Here is an 18,244-nt window from a genome sequence, read left to right on the forward strand (position 1 = left end):
CGTCCCGCGCCGTCCGCGGGGGAGCTTTCCCCCGGCGATGTCCCCGCCGCGGGGTTTTGGCGGTGCCGGGGCCGCGGTGGCGTGCTGCTCTCTGCCTCTCACCCCTCTCTTCTCCTTTCTCTCCTCTCTGCCTTGCCGCCGTCAGCTGGACCCCGCGGCCCCGGCGTCGGCACCCAGCCAGGTACCGTACCCCCGTCCCCAGGACGCCGGCGACCGCGCGCCGTCCGCCGTCCGCCGCTGGGCCGGCGTCTGCGCACGCGCCTCGTGCTGGAGCGTAAGGCTTTGCTCGCCCCCCCCGGTGCGCTCGCCGTCCGCGGGGCCGGAGGCTGCCCGGGACGCTCCTTCGCCGCCCCGTGCCTGCGGCAGGCCCCCGCGGGGCTGCTGCGCGGGTGAGCGTGCCGGGACGGCGCAGCTCCGGCGGCGAGGCTGGCCGTGCATGTGCCGGGAGCGCGGCGGTGAGCCGGCGTCCCGGGCTGTCCGGGGGGGCTCTCCCAGCCAGCGCGGGCGGGCGGAGGAGCAGAGCAGGGTGCAAAGAGGCAGGGGCTTTTCAGCGTGCTGTGAAAAGGCAGGAGCGGGGCCCTGGCCCCTTTGAGCACTCCGCTGCACGCCTTGGGGTTTGGCACCGCGTTGCCGAGCCCCGGGGAGGCTCCGGTGCCCGATGCGTGCTGGCGCTGGGGGACACGCGGGGGGCACGTCCCGTCTGCCCGTGCCCCGTGCTCCGGCTGCGAGTCCCCGCCTGCGCCGTGCCGGACGCGGCGTGCGAGGACGGAGCTGCACGCAGGACGGCAGAGCCCAGCACCCCGCGCGGCCGCGTTTCGCCCCCTCGCTTCCATCTGCTCCTCGCCGCTGCTTTGCTTGCTCTCTGCAGGGGGGAGATAACGCTTCTCGCCTTCCCTCCCCACCTCTCGGCCTCGCTAGGGTCAGGCGGACGATGCCCCGGCAGCCCCGTGCGGCCCGATCCCCGCTGCAGCTCAGGTTTGGCTTCGGCGCTGGCTCTCCCCTGCCCTCCCGCGCCGCGGTGCTGCGTGGTGCGTGGCCGGCACCGGCGCCTGCTCTCCGCGCCGTGGGACGGGATGGGACGGGGGCGGCCGAGCTCGCCAGGACCCCCGCGCCGACGGCCCGCATCCCCCTCTGCCCGCAGGCCAAGACGGAGGAGCAGATGGCGGCCGAGGAGGCCTGGTACGAGACGGACAAGGTGTGGCTGGTGCACCGGGATGGCTTCTCCTTGGGTGAGTCGCCGGGGGTCCCGGGAGGCCGGGAGCGAGCGGGGCGCCGCGCCGGGGCTGTCGGCACGGCCCCGGCGAGCACCGTGCCGCCCTCGCAGCGAGCCAGCTCCGGGCGGACGAGGCCAGCCTGCTGCCCGAGGGCAAGGCGAAGGTGAAGCTGGACCATGACGGGGCCGTCCTGGAGGTGGATGAGGACGACGTGGAGAAGGTAGGGCAGCGGCGCGGGGAGGCGCGGGGGGCCGGCGTCGCCCGGCTGACGGCCCGCGCCTCGCCGCCAGGCCAACCCCCCGTCCTGCGACCGCGCCGAGGACCTCGCCAGCCTCGTCTACCTCAACGAGTCCAGCGTGCTGCACACGCTGCGGCAGCGCTACGGCGGCAACCTCGTGCACACCTACGCCGGGCCCACCATGGTCATCGTCAACCCGCTGAGCTCCCCGTCCATGTACTCCGAGAAGGTGACGCTGCGGGGACGGGGAGCGGGCGAGCGTGCCCGGGGCTATGCTGGCTCACAGGCCCCCCCGCCGCTCCCCCCAGGTCATGCACATGTTCAAAGGGTGCCGCCGGGAGGACATGTCGCCGCACATCTACGCCGTGGCGCAGGCCGCCTACCGCAGCATGCTGATGAGCCGCCAGGACCAGGCCGTGGTGCTGCTGGGCAGCAGCGGCAGCGGCAAGACCACCAACTGCCAGCACCTGGTGCAGTACCTGGCCACCATCGCCGGCAGCACGGGCAAGGTCTTCTCGGGTGAGTCCGCAGCACCGCCGGCCGCTTGGGACGCCCCGAGCCTGCCAGGGGGTCCCCGCCACCCCTGCACGCCCCTCGCTCTGCGGTCACCTCCCCACCGCATGCACGTGGCACAAGACGCTTCTCCACACGCTCCCTCCTGGCTGCTGGCTCTGCAGCACCGCCGGCTGCTCCCCGGTGCAGAGCACGGCTCGCGCACGGCTTGCCGGGGCGGCGGCGAAGGCCGAGGCCTCGCAGCGGCGGGGTTCAGCCCCGCTCGGCTCCGGCCGCCCTCTGCACGGCCCGTCACCCGCCAGCCACGCGCACCCCACCGCCCCGCTTGTGTTCCCGCAGCGGAGAAGTGGCAGGCTCTGTACACCATCCTGGAGGCTTTTGGCAATAGCAGCACCAGCATGAACGGCAACGCCACCCGCTTCTCCCAGATCATCTCCCTGGACTTCGACCAGGCCGGGCAGGTGGCCTCCGCCTCGGTGCAGGTGAGAGCCCGGCGCAGGCTCCCGGCCGGCTCGGCGCGGCACGCAGCACGCAGCCCCCGGGCGCCGCTGCACGATCCCAGCCGCCCTCCTGGTTTTTCCTCCGGCTGCCGGGCTGCACTGTGGTACTCTGCAGACTCACTGCTGCTCTCCCATCTCTGTTTGCATCTTCCACCAGTGCAAGCAGCTGCGGGAGCTGGGATGTGTTCGGCTCGCGCGGGCGCCGCTGGGATTAGCCCAGCTCCCTGCGGCAGGACGGGGAGACCCTCGCACTGCGCGGGCACTGGGAAGGCGCTGCAGGGATGCAGCACCGGTGCAGAGGGCCGGCTGTGCGGGGGGCCGGCGGGGGCCCGCTGGGAGCCCCGGGGCTGGTTCCCAAACGTCCCTGATGTCCCCCAGACGCTGCTGCTCGAGAAGCTCCGTGTCGCCCGGCGCCCGGCCAACGAAGCCACCTTCAACGTCTTCTACTACCTGCTGGCCTGCTCCGATAGCGCCCTGCGGTGAGCGCGGCGGGCCCGGCCGGGGGTCTTCGGGGCTTCCCTGCCGCAGACGCCGTGCGGGGCTGTTAGCGGCGCAGGGGCAAATCTCGGCATTTATCCCCGCAGGACCGAGCTTCACTTCAACCACCTGGCAGAGAACAACGTCTTTGGCATTGTGCCACTTTCCAAGGTCACTTGGTCCTGCCCCGTGGGACTGCTGGGGGGCTGCACCGAGGGTCCTGCTGCCTGGCTGGGGGGGACCAGGGCTTTGGGACGTGCCCTGGGTCTGGCCGCTGCTGCTGGGGTGGGAAAGGGAGCCGGGAAAGCTCTTCCCAGTGGGGTGGCCCCATGCCCCGGGCAAGGGGACCTCTGCGGAGGCGCTGGCGCGTCCCCGGCCCATTCAGCCGCACTCCCCGTGGGCTGCGGAGGCTCAGGGCCGAGCGGCACCGGGCGCCGTGGCCTCGGTGCCCATTGCGCCCCGTTGCTCTCTGCAGCCGGAGGAAAAGCAGAAGGCGACGCAGCAGTTCAACAAGCTGCAGGCCGCCATGAAGGTGATGGGCATCTCTGGCGACGAGCAGAAGGCCTTCTGGCTCGTCCTGGGGGCCATTTACCACCTCGGGGCTGCCGGAGCCACCAAAGGTAAGGGAGCATTCGGAGCCGGGATGCACCACGGAGGCAGGGGAGCATTCGGAGCCGGGATGCACCACGGAGGCAGGGCTCAGCTCTCCGGGATGCTCGGGGCCCCGGAGACTGGCAGCACCCTCCGCCCTGGGGGCTGCTTCCCCACGAACGTCCCCCAGGGATGGCCGAACCCCACCGGGGGCAGAGGGGCTGCGTTACGCTGAGCAGCCCTCTGGGTGCTCTGTGCCTCCCGGCTTTGCCCCTCGCCCGGGCTGGCCGTGCCGGCCGGCAGCACCTTCACCCCGTGCATCACCGGGGCCAGACCCCCGGCCGCCCTGGGGGACGCTGGGCCCTGCGGGGCCGCGGGCATGCGTGTGAACCGGACTCGTCTGCGGGGTGTAACAGCTCTCCCCTCCCCTTGCCTCCCTGCAGAGCCGCTGGCGGACGGAGCCGGTAATCGGGGTGCATGCGGCTCTGCTCCGGTGGTGGCGGTGGGGGCGAAACGGGGGCTCGGGACGCTGCTCCCGGCGCGCGGGGCTGCCCCAGAGCTGCCTGCTGTCTGTCGGGGCCGTCTGTCCTCGAGCTGCGTGGCGCAGGGCTGGGACGGGCTCCCGCGGGTGCGGGGAGCCGAGCGCCCTGGAGGGCTGCGGGACTGCCCCGGCGGCACCGGCTCACCTCTGCGGTGCAAGGGGGGGCGGATGCGGCTTTGCGGGGCTCGGGGGCCTTTGCAAGCGCTCTTGTCCCCGGGGGGGATTCGTGTTTCCTCCGGGCTGCGGGAAGCCGGGCTTGCTGCATGCGCTGGAGGGCCTGGAGATGGTGCGCCCGAAACGGGGACCTCGAGCTCTTGGCTGCGCTGAGCAGTTTGCAGCGGGGCAGAGGCCGCAGGGCAGGGGGAGGCCCCCGCAGTGCTGCCTTTCGGAGGGGGTCACCGTGCCGTGGGGTGCTGCAGGGCGCAGCGCTCTCCCGCGGGGCGCTTCGAGGCACTAGAGGGCAGCAGGGCCCTGCCGCAGCGCTTGCTGCGGGGCTGCGCAGGCGGCGCGGGAGCCCTGCGCCCGCCCGGCTCCACCGGAGCATCCTGGGCCTGGCCCCGTGTGGTGCCTTCCCTGCGCCTCCGTGGGAGCCGGGGATGCCCAGGATTAGCCCAGCCGCTCCAGGCTCTTTCCTTGGGCGCTTGCTGCCTGCGCCAGGCTCCCTGCTGGCATGCCGGTGCCCACGGTGCGGCTGGGTGCTCGCAGGGTGCACAGCGGGGAGCATCCCAGGCCGGCACCCCACGCCGGCTCTGGGCAGGGTACCGGCAACTCGGTGCGGCGATGCTGCGGGCTCTGCTGGGGGACGGCAGCCGAGCTCGGCGTGCGCGTGGCGCGGCGGTGTCTCGGCCGGAGGGCGTCCCTGTGCCGCGCGGTGCGCTGTCGCGGGCTGTTGTTTCTAACCCCTGTCTCTGTTTGCATGGTGCATGCTGCCCCTTTGCAATGCAGACGCCGACGAAGGTAAAGTCTCGTTCTCCGTGCGTGTCTATGGCTTCCCCGTCCTGCCTCCCGCTGCCGCGGCCCTGAGTGTCCCCATTAACCCACTCCCGGCTCCCAGCCCTCTCCCTGGCACCCGGGTGCCTGTGCCCTGCTGTCGTGTGGCAGTGCTGCTCGGGTCCCCGCGCTGGGGCGTCTCCGTGCCCGGCACCGTCGCAGGGGGACGATCCCTGGCCCCGATCCGGTTCATCCCCACTGACTGCACGTGGCAGTGGAGAGGTGACCCCTTATCCCTAGCTCGCGGCACGCCTGACGTTAGCCTTGCAGGGACGCAAAGCCACCTGCCTCCCAAACGCCAAAACACGCCTTCCTGGTGCCCCCGTGCTTGGCTCTCCGGCACGGGTGACATGCAAAGCCCTGGGCTCCTGCTGCCCCAGCTGTGCCCTGCTGCGGGGGCGGCTTTAGCGTGCCACCATCCGTCCCCAACCTTCTCTGGGGACCTGGGAGCACGCCAGGTCTGGCAGGAGAGACCCCGTTCCCCCGTGGGATAACCCGCCCCAGCCGGTGCTGAGTCTCTCCCTCTCTCTCCCCCCCCTGCAGCCGGGAGGAAGCAGTTTGCGCGGCACGAGTGGGCTCAGAAAGCCGCCTACCTGCTGGGCTGCGGCCTGGAGGAGCTCTCCTCCTCCGTCTTCAAGCACCAGCCCAAGGGCAGCCTGCAGAGATCCACCTCCTTCCGCCAGGGCCCCGAGGACGCCGGCCTGGGCGACGGCACAGGTACAGCACGCTGGAGATGGGTGCGGGCGGCCGGAGCGGGTGGTGGGCAAGTGTTGGCCACCAGCAAGGACACGGTGCTCGGGGGAGCACATTGTCCCGGGGGAAACGCAGTGCTCGGGGGGGACCCGGTGCTCTGGGGGGGTCTCACCCAGGTGCCCTCGCCCAGGTCCCAAGCTTTCGGCGCTGGAGTGCTTGGAGGGCATGGCCGCGGGCTTGTACTCGGAGCTCTTCACCCTGCTCATCTCGCTGCTCAACAGGTAGGAGGCGGGGGGCAATGGGGGGGGGCCGCTGGGGGCCCTGCGGCGCCTGCCCAGCCCCGCTCTGCCCTCGTGCCGCGCAGGGCCCTCAAGTCGAGCCAGCACTCGCTGTGCTCGGTGACGGTGGTGGACACCCCCGGCGCCCAGAACCCGGCGCTGGCGGGGCAGAGCCGCGGGGCCACCTTCGAGGAGCTGTGCCACAACTACGCCCAGGAGCGCCTGCAGCTGCTCTTCCACCAGCGCACCTGTGCCCAGGAGCTCGAGCGCTACAAGGAGGTAGCGGGGGGGTGGCGCGGGGGGGCCTCCCTCCTCTCCTCTCCTTTCCTTTCCTTCCTTCCTTCCTCTCCGCTCTGCTGCCTCCCCCTTAGACTCAGCTGATTCCTAAACCAGCGGTCGCATATGGACCGGGTCCAACCTAATCAGCTCTTTGCAGCAGGGGTTTCCGCAGGGTTTCCCACCACCGGGTGCCTTTGCCTGTGGCTCCGGCCCCGGGGTGGCTCTGCTTGCAAACGTGCCAGGGCGAGAGGCGCCGGCGGGGTGAGGGGGGGCCGTGGCGGGCAGCGGGGAGGGCATCGCCGCTGCGCGTGCGCTCGCTGCTCCGAGCCCATCCTGGCACCGTGGGGCTCCCACCGGGGACCCCTCTGCCAGTCCCAGGACCCGGCACGGAGCAGCGGGGCCCCGCGAGCGGCGGGGGGGCCGGACGCCTCGCACCGTGGCTGGGGAACCCCTGCCGCCGCACTGCCTAGATCCGATTGAGACTAATGTCCTGACCGGCCCGCTCGGGCCCCTAACGCCAATCTCTAGTCACACAGGCACTAATCGCTCCTCTGTCCGTCCTCTCTAGGAAAACATAGAGCTTGCACTGGCTGACACAGAGCCCAGCACCCCGGGCTCTGTAGCCACTGTAGACCAGCCCTCACACCAGGCACTGGTAAGCACCCGGCGGCCGCTCCGGCCGTGGCGACGGCGGGCGATGCACGCAGCCCCGCTTTGCATCGCTCTGCATGCTCGCGCAGCGCTGCGCTCCCTCGTTACCCGGTGCTAACGAGGGGAGACCTCCAGCTCCGCATCTGGAGGATGAGGCCGGGCCCTCCGAGGCATTTCGCCCCGAGGCAGCTCTCCGAAGCCTCTTGGCAGCATCCCCACGGGCTGAAGCCCGCTCCCGGAGCAGTAATTACCTCCCCCATTAGCTCCCAGGTGATAAAGGACAGGAACGGCAGGGCTGGAGGCGGCTGTTGCCACTTATCATTGTAATGGAGCTGCCTGCTACTGAGCTCGGCGCTCGCCGCGATCCATTACGGCAGTTTATTGAACATTAGGCAACGCAACAGCATCGTCCAGGCCTCTTTTCTGTCCTTTTAGCAGTAATTACGGGAGGAAAGGTGCTTTCCTAAATGCCTGGCAAAGCGCGGGGAGCGCCACAGCTCACAGCGGTGTCCCCGGCGTGTCCCCAGCACAGCGCGCGGGGCTCCCGGGAGCTGCCACACTCGGCAGGCAGCACGGCGCCCGTGGCTCTCCCCGTCCCCGGGGCGTGCCGGTCCCCGTGGATTTTGGCCTGTCGATGCCCAAGCGCGGCGTTTTGCACCCCGGCAAGCGTCTCACTGCCTCGAGTCCCGGCGCTTTCCCTGCTGGGGATCTCCTAAGCGAGGGCTGCTCGCACGCTGCCGCTTCGCCCTGCTGCTCCCGGCGGCCGGGTTTGCACGCTCCGCGATGGCCCAGGTCCCCCGTCGCCTGCCGTCCCCGTGCTGGGGACCCGGCGGGACCGGCCCGGCGCGAGCGCGGTGTCGTCCCTCCGCAGGTGCGCTCGCTGGCCCGCACGGACGAGGCCCGCGGGCTGCTGTGGCTGCTGGAGGAGGAGGCGCTGCAGCCCGGCGGCACCGAGGACACCTTGCTGGAGCGGCTCTTCTCCTACTACGGCCCCCAGGAGGGCGGCAAGAAAGGTGAGGGGGGTCCCGGCGCCGCGGGAGGCCCCGCGTGGCCCCGGGTGCCTGTGCGGGCCGTGCCCAGCGGTGCTGTGTCTCCCCGCAGGGCACGACCCGCTGCTCCCCAGCGACAAGCCCCGCCACTTCTTCCTGGGCCACAGCTCGGGGACCAACTGGGTGGAGTACGATGCCACGGGCTGGCTCAACCACGTCAAGCACAACCCGGCCTCCCAGAACGCCTCCGTGCTGCTGCAGGAGTCGCAGAAGTGAGCGGGGCGGCCGGGAGGTGACGTTTTTGCAGGGGGGTGACGTTTTTGCAGGGGGGTGACGTCCCCTCCGTTTCCCGCAGGAAGATCATCAGCAGCCTGTTCGCGGGCCGCGCCGGCTCGGCGCTGGTGCTGTCGGGCTCGGTGGCGGGGCTGGAGGGGGGGTCCCAGCTGGCGCTGCGCCGGGCCACCAGCATGCGCAAGACCTTCACCACCGGCGTGGCCGCCGTGAAGAAGAAGTCGCTGTGCATCCAGATCAAGCTGCAAGTGGTGAGTGGGGCCGCCACGCCTCGGCTCCCGGCGGGGAAGGGTGCCTGCCGGGGACGGGGGACGGGCCACCTCCCGGCCCCTCGCTTTGGCAGCTGGATGCTGCCTCGGGGGCTTTCGTGGCTTGCTTTGAGGCCACGCTCGCTTTGGGAGCTCTGCAAAGGGAGAGGGATGTGGCTGGGGGCCTGGGGGGGCAGCGGGGCTTGCAGCGGGTGTCCTGCCCCGGTGTCACCCGTCTCTCCCGGCCCCGTAGGACGCCCTCATCGACAGCATCAAGAAGTCCAAGGTGCACTTCGTGCACTGCTTCCTGCCCAAGGCGGAGGGCGCCGGCGGGGACCCCCGGGGCCTGCCGTCCCAGCGGGTCAGCGGCAGCGAGCTGGACCTGCCGGCGGAGCACTGCGAGGCCGGCCTCATGCAGCTCGATGTGCCGCTGCTGCGCGCCCAGCTCCGGGGCTCCCGCCTGCTCGACGCCCTGCGCATGTACCGCCAAGGTGAGCCCCGGCGCGGCCCCCGCGGAGCCCCCAAGGCAGGGGCAGGGGCAGGGGCTGGCGCCGCTGCTGCAAGCCCCAGCGCTGCGGAGCTTGGGTTCGTGCCGGCCGGCCCGGGCTGCCCCCGCGTTCCCCCGCCGGCCCCGGGGCCGTTATCAGATCGCGGCCTCCGCGCCGGGCACAGACATGGCCTTAATTGGGTGTCTCCGCTGGTGCCGCCTGCTCCTGGCAGCTCTCCCCGCTGGCAGCCGGCCCCCGGCCCGCAGCGGGGCGCAGGGACTCCGGGTCGCGCCGAGCAAAGCATCTATCGATGCGAGCGTCTGGCCGCCGAGCCGAGGTTTATCACCTCGGACCCGGGCTGTTACTGCCCCGCACGGAAATCGATGCTGTGCGCACCTCCGGGATCGATCACCGCCCGGCTGCGGCGGGGTCGGCGTCCACGTCAATACCCCGGGATTAATTAAGACGTGGAGGAGCGATACCGCTGCTCTAGTGCAAAACTTAACTGGGGCTCGGATTGGATCCGTAGCGGGATCTATCGGTGATGCACATGGCTCTGCGGGAATCTGGGTGGATTCTCCACAAATCCAGCCACGGTTGCTGAGCACGGAGGCCCAGGGGAACCTCCTGCCGCTGCCCGGGACGGAGCGGGATGCCGTCCCCGTCCCCCAGCCGCCCCCGCACCCCGGCTCTGCCTTGCCCCCCCAGGTTACCCCGACCACATGGTCTTCGCGGAGTTCAGGCGGCGCTTCGACGTCCTGGCCCCTCACCTGACGAAGAAGCACGGCCGCAACTACATCGTGGTGGACGAGAAGCGGGTACGGGCGCCGCGGCGGGGGCACCGCCACGGGGACGCCGAGCTCGGAGCGGCCCCCGCTGACGCCTCTCCTTCCCGCAGGCGGTGGAAGAGCTGCTGGAGTCGCTGGACTTGGAGAAGAGCAGCTACCACATGGGCCTGAGCCGGGTAAGCAGCTCCCGCCCCGCCGGGGACGGGACGCGTCCCCCGCGCTGCCAGGCGCCGGGCAGCGCCGGGGCGGGCGGCGCCGTGCGGGACAAGGGCAGCTGTGTTGGCTCCCGCCCACGGCATTCCTCGTGCCCCGGGAATGAAAGCCGGGGGCTCGGCCCTGCGCTCTGCCCCAGCCCGTCCCGGAGCAGCGCGCGGCCGGACGGTGCCGGCGGGACCGGGCGAGGGTGAGGACGGGCTGCCGCGGGGGGACACGCTGGAAGGGGACCTGCTTTGCCGGGGGGGTGGCCGTGCCCTCGCACGTGGCCCTGCCGCGGGGGCCGTGTGCCGCCCGGCTTTTCAGGCAGCGGGGAGTTTCGTGGCCGCGGGATGCTCCCGCCGTGCCGCCGCTCTGCACGGGGCGTCCGCGGTCCTGCCCTTTGCCCGGGCATCGCTGGGGCTCGGCGGTCCCCGGGGCCGGGGCTGCCCTCGCCTCACCCCGCCGCCCGCCCGCAGGTGTTTTTCCGGGCAGGGTGCCTGGCCAGGCTGGAGGAGCAGCGGGACGAGCAGACGAGCAAGAACATCACGCTGTTCCAGGCGGCGTGCAGGGGGTTCCTGGCACGGCAGCTCTTCAAGAAGAGGAAGGTTCGTAGCGCCTCTCCCCCTCCGCTCCGCTCCGCCGCGCGATTTCGCCTAAAATGGGCAGCGCAGCCTTTCTGCCGCCACCGCCTGGGCCAGCGCCTCCCCCTCCCGCCCGCCCTCGGCCGCGTCGCGCCGGCCCGGCAGCCTCGGGGGACGCGGTGGCCCTGCTCGGCCGAGGTGGGGGCCCGGGGGGAGCCGCCGGCCGCGCGGAGCCCGCGGGGAGGGCGCAGGGCACCTGCGGGCTGGGCCGCGGTGTTGCATTAAGATTAAGTAGCTGTGTCAGCTCCTACTTTTATTATTAAAGAGTGCATAAAATAGACATCTCCGCGGCGCCTTGTGTTTCAGCACGATTAGCTTTTATAGCCGCGCGGGGGGGGGCAGGAGATAATCAAGCAGCAACTAAAACAGGCGCAATTATTGGAGGTGCTAATGAAGGGGAGCGCGGCGGGGGGCTGAGCCCCCCGGGCCCGGCGTGCCGGTGCTGACCGCCGTGCCCCGTGCAGATCCAGGATCTGGCCATCCGCTGCGTGCAGAAGAACATCAAGAAGAACAAGGGGGTGAAGGGCTGGCCCTGGTGGAAGCTGTTCACCACCGTGCGGCCCCTCATCGAGGTGCAGCTCACCGAGGACCAGATCCGCGGCAAGGACGTGGGTACCTGCGCGGCGGGGGGCGCGCGGGGCGGGGGCCGGCGGCGGGGTGGGATGCGGGGCCGCGGCGCCCGCGTGCGGCTCCAATTGCTCCCTAATTTGCGAAGCAGCATGTCATTAGCATCCCGCGAGCCCGCTGCCGCAGGAGCCCAATTACGAGGCGTGGAGAATGGAAATGAAACCGTGCGCCGAAATGCATCCGCAGCAGCACGGGGTGGTGCGGGGGGCCGCCGGCAACCAGACACTCGCGTCCTGGCGGAGCGGGCAGCCGGGCTCGGCTTTCAGCCCGGCTCCCAGAGCCGGCGGGAGGTGCGGGGTCCTCCCCGTCGTGCCAGCCCCCCTTGAGCCCGCGCCGCCCCGGGGAGGGGAGAGAGGTGCTCGAAGCTGGCGGCTGGGCACAGCCACCCCGCGGGCCCCTGGCTGCCTGCTGCTCCCGAGCCCGCGGTGCTGGCGGGGGGGTCCGGCTCTCCTGGCGCCGGCGGGACCCCTCTGCGCCGGGGGGGAGTGCTGGGAGCGGGGCCCAGGGCCTCCGGGGCCGCCCGGCGTTTCGACACCATTTATGGGGTTGGAGCCGGCACGCCGGAGCGCCGAGCCGCCCCGGGAAAGTCCCGGCCGAGCCCTCGGCAGGGGGGAGCCGCCGCCGCCGCCAGCGCCTCCGGGCCCCGGGGAGCCCCCGCCCTGCCCCAGCGGCGCCGGGGGGGTGCAGAGACCTGCCAAACTCGTGCCTGGCAGCGTCCCGCCGGCCGGCCCCCTCCCTGCCTCACCGCGCGCTCTGTTGCAGGAAGAGATCCAGCAGCTCAAGGGCAAACTCGAGAAGGTGGAGAAGGAGCGCAACGAGCTCCGGCTGCACAGCGACCGCCTGGAGAGCAGGGTAGGTGCCGGCTGCGCCCCCCGGCCCCCTCGGCGCCTCGGGGACCCCGGCCCACGTCCCCGCTCCCCCCCAGATCACGGAGCTGACGTCGGAGCTGACGGACGAGCGCAACGCGGGCGAGTCGGCCTCGCAGCTGCTGGACGCCGAGACGGCCGAGAGGCTGCAGGCCGAGAAGGAGATGAAGGACCTGCAGGTAACGGCGTCGCGCCGGCACCTCCCGCCCGCTCCCACCGTGGCGGGGGGCTCACGGGGGCCTCTCCCCCCCCCCCCCCCCAGGCCAAGTACGATGCTCTGAAGAAGCAGATGGAGTCCATGGAGATGGAGGTGATGGAGGCCCGGCTCATCCGGGCGGCCGAGCTCAACGGGGAGCTGGACGACGATGACTCAGGTAGCGTGCGGCCCCCCGGGCGCTGCCGGGCACCCCGCGCTGCCCGCCGCCGTCCCGAGCCCTGACCCGCCGCTGCGGCGCAGGTGGCGAGTGGCGGCTGAAATACGAGCGGGCGGTGCGGGAGATCGACTTCACCAAGAAGCGGCTGCAGCAGGAGCTGGAGGACAAGCTGGAGCTGGAGCAGCAGGGCAAGAGGCAGCTGGAGAGGAGGGTGAGCGCGGCGCGTGGGGGGCCGCGCCGTGCCGGGGGGCCGTGGCGGGGTGTCCCGCGCAGGCGGCCCTCACCCCCTGCCCGCCCCTGCCCGCAGCTGACGGACCTGCAGGCCGACAGCGACGAGAGCCAGCGGGCGCTGCAGCAGCTGAAGAAGAAGTGCCAGCGCCTGGCGTCGGAGCTGCAGGACACCAAGCTGCACCTCGAGGGCCAGCAGGGACGCAACCACGACCTGGAGAAGAAGCAGCGGAGGTGGGGGCCGGGGCGGGCACGCGGCGTTCGGCTGCCCCTCGCGCTGCGGAGGGCTCCCAGCCTCTTAGAAACCCGTTTTTACCATTTCAGCAGGGATTTGGGCGCTTTACTGGCTCCCGCATCACCGAGGGGGCTTGCATGGGGTGTCTCCAGCAGGACAGGGTTGTCCTTGCCTGGGTCACACGTGCTCAGTGCACGTCATGGGGGGACCGCAGGGCTGGGGACCGTCTCCCCATGTGCAGGGACCCTCCCCGGGGGCTCGGAGCCGGGCAGCAAGCCCCTGGGTGGCTCTGCCCCCGTGCCCGGCCCCCCGCCTCGGCTTGGCGCTCGCTCTCTCCCCGGCTCCTCTCCCAGCCCCAAAGTTTGCTAACGTTATTAAGCAGCAGGGACGCTTTCATCTCATTATGGTAATGATCGCGCACACAAATACAGCGAGAGAATCCAATCTAATTAATTTCAATTTCCGCGGATTGGAGTCTGTGCTAATGCAGCTGTTTATTACCCAGCGCGAGGAAAAATGGGGATTAGCTGCCGGGGTGCTTAACGCAGGTCACAAACACAAGCGCAGGGTTATTTTCCAAGCCCCAAAGGCAACAATTTCAGAGCAAAACCGTCTGATCCTACCCTGGGGGCACTGGCAGAGGCCATCCCAGCTGCTCCCCGCCTCCCGGGGATGCGCGGAGCGTCCCGCCCCGGCGGCTCGCATCCCCATCCGGCTCTGCGTGTGCATCCCGTGGCGGACCACGGTGTCCCGCCGTGGCCGGGGAGCCGAGCAACGTCGCATCGTCCCCGGCTGCCCGCTCCGAGCCCGGCCCCAGCCGTTAGTGGCGGTTGCTCCCCGCGGGCCTGGCTGCAGCGGGGCGGCCGCCGAGGCTGCCCGGGTTCGTGCTGCGAGGGCCGCGCTCTTGATTAGCTCTTCAGCGGAGGCGGCGAGAGGAGTTTCTGCGAGCGGCTCCCCGCGCGGAGTTGTCGTGCTGGAAATTAGAGGCTTGTAAACAGCGCGTTTGCAACGGGCTCGCGGCCTGCGCGCGGCGCAGCGGGGCCAGCCGGCTCGGGAGGCGCCGGGCGCTGCCGCCCTCCATGCCGGGAGTCCCGGGCTGCCGCCGCGAGTGGGAAGCAGGGCTGGCAGGGACGGCTGAGCCGTGGGGCGATGTGACTCACCACCCATGCCCGGGCTGCAAGTGCGGTCGGCTCGGGCCAGCCCGGCGTTTTCTCCCCGCGCAGGTTCGACGGCGAGCTCGCGCAGGCCCACGAGGAAGCGCAGCGGGAGAGGCTGCAGCGGGAGAAGCTGAGCCGGGAGAAGGACGTGCTGGTGGCCGAGGCCTTCGGCCTCAAGCAGCTGCTGGAGGTGAGCGGCCGTGGCGGGGCTCCGGGGCGCTGCCGGCTCCTGGGAGCCCCCCGGCTCAGCGGCGGCCCCGCTCTCCCGCAGGACAGGGACGCGGACATCGCCGGCCTGACGCAGAAGGTGGAGGGGCTGGAGGCCGAGCTGCAGGACATCTCGTCGCAGGAGTCCAAGGACGAGGCCTCCCTCGCCAAGGTGAAGAAGCAGCTGCGCGACCTGGAGGCGAAGGCCAAGGACCAGGAGGAGGAACTGGATGAGCAGGCCGGCACCATCCAGATGCTGGAGCAGGTACCGGCGGCGCCGGCCCGCCCTGGTTTCTGGGCGCGGTGGTTTCGTGCAGGGCTGTCATTACCCGGCCGGGCTTGCCCGGGACGCGGGAGCGGTCGCTGCCAGCCCGGCTTTCGGCCTGGCGCTGCGCGGCGCGGACGCGGCTCCCGTGCTGGTGCGCTTGTGGCCATGGCGCGGGAGGCGGCCTCGGAGGGGGCGGCCGGGCTGCCCTCGGAGCGGGCGGCTTGGCGAGTAAGTGGGTGCCGGGGGACGGTGACGCGGGGCCCGGGGGCTGCCCGGCTCCGGGACGCTCTCACCGGCCTCCCCTCGCAGGCCAAGCTGCGGCTGGAGATGGAGATGGAGCGGCTGCGGCAGACCCACGCCAAGGAGGTGGAGAGCCGCGACGAGGAGGTGGAGGAGATACGGCAGTCGTGCCAGAAGAAGGTAGGGCCCTGCCGCGGCCCCCTGCGCCCCGCGAGGGTCCTGGGGGTGCAGGCCCGGCTCCGGCTGCCTGGGCAGGTCTGGCTGGTGCCACCTCCGCTGGGGCTGGTGGCCTCCTGGGCTTTGCACCTTTTAATTGCCCAGTTGAACATTTTTGCACCCAACTGGTGGGCTCGTGCAGCATCCCAAGCCTGGGTCACGGATAAGCGGGCACACGAGGCAACCGGGGGCTCAGCCACGATCCTCGGTGCCCCCCGGGTGCCGGCATTGGGTGCTGCGGCCCCGGCCGGACCCTAACCAGGCTGCACCACGTTTGCCCCCAGCTGAAGCAGATGGAGGTGCAGCTGGAGGAGGAGTATGAAGACAAGCAGAAGGTGCTGAGGGAGAAGCGGGAGCTGGAGAGCAAGTTAACCGCCGTCAGCGACCAGGTAGGGGCCGCGCACCCGCTTCCCCGCTGCTGGGTGCCCCACGGGAGCGGGACCACGCCGAGTGCCTGGCACGGCCTCCCTCGCCGCAGGTCAACCAGCGGGACTTTGAGACGGAGAAGCGCCTGCGCAGGGACCTGAAGAGGACCAAGGCGCTGCTGGCCGACGCTCAGATCATGCTCGACCACCTGAAGAACAACGCGCCCAGCAAGAGGGAGATCGCCCAGCTCAAGAACCAGGTGTGTGTCTAGCTCCGTCCCCAGGGGTGCAGCCCCGTCCCCAGGGGTGCAGCCCCATGCAGTCCCTCAGCCCCTTGCTGCAATTCCCAGCACCCTCCCAATGCTCTGGGCTGGGGTCGGGCATTGCAGCGGGGGCTGTAGCCGGCTCCTGGCCTGAGCTGCTGTGGCCCCCACACGTCCCCTGTGCCCCCGCGATGCTCTCGGTGCAAAGTGGGCGCTGACTCTGCTCCCTGCAGCTCGAGGAGTCGGAGTTCACCTGCGCGGCCGCCGTCAAAGCCCGCAAGTCCATGGAGGTGGAAATCGAAGATCTCCACTTGCAGATCGACGACCTCTCCAAGGCCAAGGCGGCGGTAAGCCCGTCCGCACCAGGGACGCGCCCCCCCGACCAGTGCCGCGTGTGCCAGCTGCAGTGAGCCCAGGCCGTTCAGGGCTCTTCGGGGGGGTCTCGCTTGGGCGTCTCAGCGGCCCCCAGCTCCGCGGGGCGGTGCAGAGCCCTGGGAGTGGGGATCCCGGCCGGGCAGCGCGGGGGCACCGTGGCGAGACGCAGCCTTCCCCCCTCTCGCAGCTGGAGGAGCAGCTGAGCCGGCTGCAGCGGGAGAAGAACGAGGTGCAGAGTCGCCTGGAGGAGGACCAGGAGGACATGAACGAACTGATGAAGAAGCACAAGGCAGCCGTGGCCCAGGTGAGGGGGGTGGCAGCCGCGGCACCCCCAGACCCTATAAGGCTCCCCCCGGCTCTGGGTGCAGGGCGCTGGCTCCCCGGGGCCGGGGGGAGAGGGCCCGTCCCGCGCAACCTCCGCTGACGGCCCCGGCGGTGCTCCGCAGGCTTCCCGGGACCTGGCGCAGATGAACGACCTCCAGACGCAGCTGGAGGACGTCGGCAAGGAGAAGCAGGAGCTGCAGGAGAAGGTGGGCAGCCCTGGCGCTGGGCTGGGGCAGGACAGGTGCCCCGAAGCCCCTTCCCGGGGTGCCGTGGGCACCGTGCCGCGGGCGAGAGCCGCTGGCCGGCGGGCTCTGCTCCGAGCCGGCGCAGCAGGGCAGGAGCATCCCGCACGCGGTGCCGGCGCGGCAGTGCCCAGCGTGGTGCTGACGCCGCGCCATCCCCAGCTGCAAGGGCTGCAGAGCCAGCTGGAGTTCCTCGAGCAGTCCATGGTGGACAAGTCGCTGGTGAGCCGGCAGGAAGCCAAGATCCGCGAGCTGGAGACGCGGCTGGAGTTCGAGCGGACGCAAGTCAAGCGGCTGGAGGTGGGCGCCGCGCGGGGCTCCCTGCGGGCGCGGGCTGCGGCGGTCCCCGCGGAGGATGCCCGGGGTCCCCCGCCTCCATCCCGACACCCCCACGTCCTCGGCGCGGCCCCACGCGCTGCGGCGCTGCTCTGCCCGCCGCCGGCCCCGCGGCCTCCCGGGGAAAGCTCTCCGTGAGCGCTGATAACAATAATCCACCGTCCAGCCTGGCAAAGTGCTGCTATTTCCCCGCATCGACTTAGCAAAATTATAGACTCTCCCGGCCCCGCTAAATGCAGCCTGCTTTATATTCTGCCTTTGCAGCTCTCTGCCGCCAGAGCTGAGCAGCTTAGCTCGCCTCTTAATATTTTCCTAGCTGTTATTTCCCTTCCCGCTCTCTCTGCCGGGGCCATAAATATGCAGCGGCTGGCTCAGCGGCTGGCGGAGAATGGAAGCTATTTTTTCCCTACATTACATGCTGTAATTACTTCACACAAAGTTAAATCTATTTTTCCAATTCACCAAAGCTGCGGCAATTGTTCTGCCCCGTCCCTGGCCCGGGGGGGGGTTTCTCCTGGCGACGCGGCTCTCCCCCTCCTCCTCCTCCTCCTCCTCCTCCTCCTCCTCCTGGGCCCCTCATGTAAATTCATGGTGCCGGCGTCGCTGCTCGCGTTGGCGCTTGGCCGGGTGCCGCGGCGGCAGCCCGAACGCCTGGGCCCTCTCGGCGCCGCGGGGGGGCAGTGGGCCGGGCCGGCGCCCCCGGCCCCACGGGCTGCCCGCTCGGCAGAGCCTGGCCACGCGCCTCAAGGAGAACCTGGAGAAGCTGACGGAGGAGCGGGACCAGCGGGCAGCCGCCGAGAGCCGCGAGAAGGAGCAGAACAAGCGGCTGCAGCGGCAGCTCCGCGACGTCAAGGAGGAGATGGGCGAGCTGGCCAAGAAGGAGGCGGAGGCCAGCCGCAAGAAGCACGAGCTGGTGAGGGCACCTCTCCGGCCGGGCAGCGGCGGCTCCGGCGCCCGCGGGGGGGGGGTTCGGGGGGCCCTGCGCTCAGCCCCTCATGTCCCCGCAGGAGATGGACCTGGAGAGCCTGGAGGCCGCCAACCAGAGCCTGCAGTCGGACCTGAAGCTGGCCTTCAAGCGCATCGGGGACCTGCAGGCTGCCATCGAGGACGAGATGGAGAGCGACAGCAACGAGGACCTCATCAACAGGTGAGCGCGCTGCAGCTCTGCCCGGCCGTCTGTCCGTCCATCCGTCCCTCCGCGCGGCTCTGCCTGCTCGCGCGGGGCCCTGGGCAGCCGGGGTGCTGCCGAGCGGCCGCGGCCGTGCCGGCGGCTGGAAACAGCCCGGGGAGCCCCGGGAGGGCGGGCGCTGGGTGCG

General features: G+C 71.1%; 1 protein-coding gene across 14 annotated transcripts in view; it reads left to right on the forward strand.

Annotated features, from left to right (window-relative positions):
- The window catches only part of MYO18A (myosin XVIIIA), a 32,682-nt gene that overhangs the window by 8,475 nt on the left and 5,963 nt on the right, over positions 1-18,244 (forward strand). For 3 of the 14 annotated variants that reach the window (XM_064523249.1, XM_064523253.1, XM_064523255.1), the window contains exons 3-39: positions 1,142-1,229; positions 1,325-1,434; positions 1,505-1,681; positions 1,761-1,971; positions 2,305-2,447; positions 2,844-2,944; positions 3,050-3,113; positions 3,418-3,562; positions 5,020-5,031; positions 5,608-5,781; positions 5,948-6,038; positions 6,122-6,314; positions 6,883-6,969; positions 7,837-7,978; positions 8,067-8,226; positions 8,310-8,496; positions 8,747-8,984; positions 9,690-9,799; positions 9,880-9,945; positions 10,441-10,569; positions 11,070-11,213; positions 11,995-12,084; positions 12,158-12,277; positions 12,361-12,472; positions 12,556-12,683; positions 12,780-12,934; positions 14,159-14,282; positions 14,364-14,564; positions 14,877-14,987; positions 15,308-15,412; positions 15,502-15,648; positions 15,885-15,998; positions 16,214-16,330; positions 16,473-16,556; positions 16,755-16,892; positions 17,656-17,841; positions 17,936-18,075. In XM_064523249.1, the coding sequence (XP_064379319.1) occupies positions 1,142-1,229; positions 1,325-1,434; positions 1,505-1,681; positions 1,761-1,971; positions 2,305-2,447; positions 2,844-2,944; positions 3,050-3,113; positions 3,418-3,562; positions 5,020-5,031; positions 5,608-5,781; positions 5,948-6,038; positions 6,122-6,314; positions 6,883-6,969; positions 7,837-7,978; positions 8,067-8,226; positions 8,310-8,496; positions 8,747-8,984; positions 9,690-9,799; positions 9,880-9,945; positions 10,441-10,569; positions 11,070-11,213; positions 11,995-12,084; positions 12,158-12,277; positions 12,361-12,472; positions 12,556-12,683; positions 12,780-12,934; positions 14,159-14,282; positions 14,364-14,564; positions 14,877-14,987; positions 15,308-15,412; positions 15,502-15,648; positions 15,885-15,998; positions 16,214-16,330; positions 16,473-16,556; positions 16,755-16,892; positions 17,656-17,841; positions 17,936-18,075 (4,844 nt within the window). Of the gene's footprint in view, positions 1-145; positions 275-918; positions 976-1,141; positions 1,230-1,324; positions 1,435-1,504; positions 1,682-1,760; positions 1,972-2,304; positions 2,448-2,843; positions 2,945-3,049; positions 3,114-3,417; positions 3,563-3,976; positions 3,998-5,019; positions 5,032-5,607; positions 5,782-5,947; positions 6,039-6,121; positions 6,315-6,882; positions 6,970-7,836; positions 7,979-8,066; positions 8,227-8,309; positions 8,497-8,746; positions 8,985-9,689; positions 9,800-9,879; positions 9,946-10,440; positions 10,570-11,069; positions 11,214-11,994; positions 12,085-12,157; positions 12,278-12,360; positions 12,473-12,555; positions 12,684-12,779; positions 12,935-14,158; positions 14,283-14,363; positions 14,565-14,876; positions 14,988-15,307; positions 15,413-15,501; positions 15,649-15,884; positions 15,999-16,213; positions 16,331-16,472; positions 16,557-16,754; positions 16,893-17,655; positions 17,842-17,935; positions 18,076-18,244 lie in introns of all 14 variants that reach the window. The other 11 variants (XM_064523250.1, XM_064523251.1, XM_064523246.1 and 8 more) reach the window with 8 other exon arrangements.

The sequence above is a fragment of the Dromaius novaehollandiae genome, chromosome 19, assembly GCF_036370855.1.
Source record: "Dromaius novaehollandiae isolate bDroNov1 chromosome 19, bDroNov1.hap1, whole genome shotgun sequence".
NCBI classification, from domain to species: Eukaryota; Metazoa; Chordata; class Aves; order Casuariiformes; family Dromaiidae; genus Dromaius; species Dromaius novaehollandiae.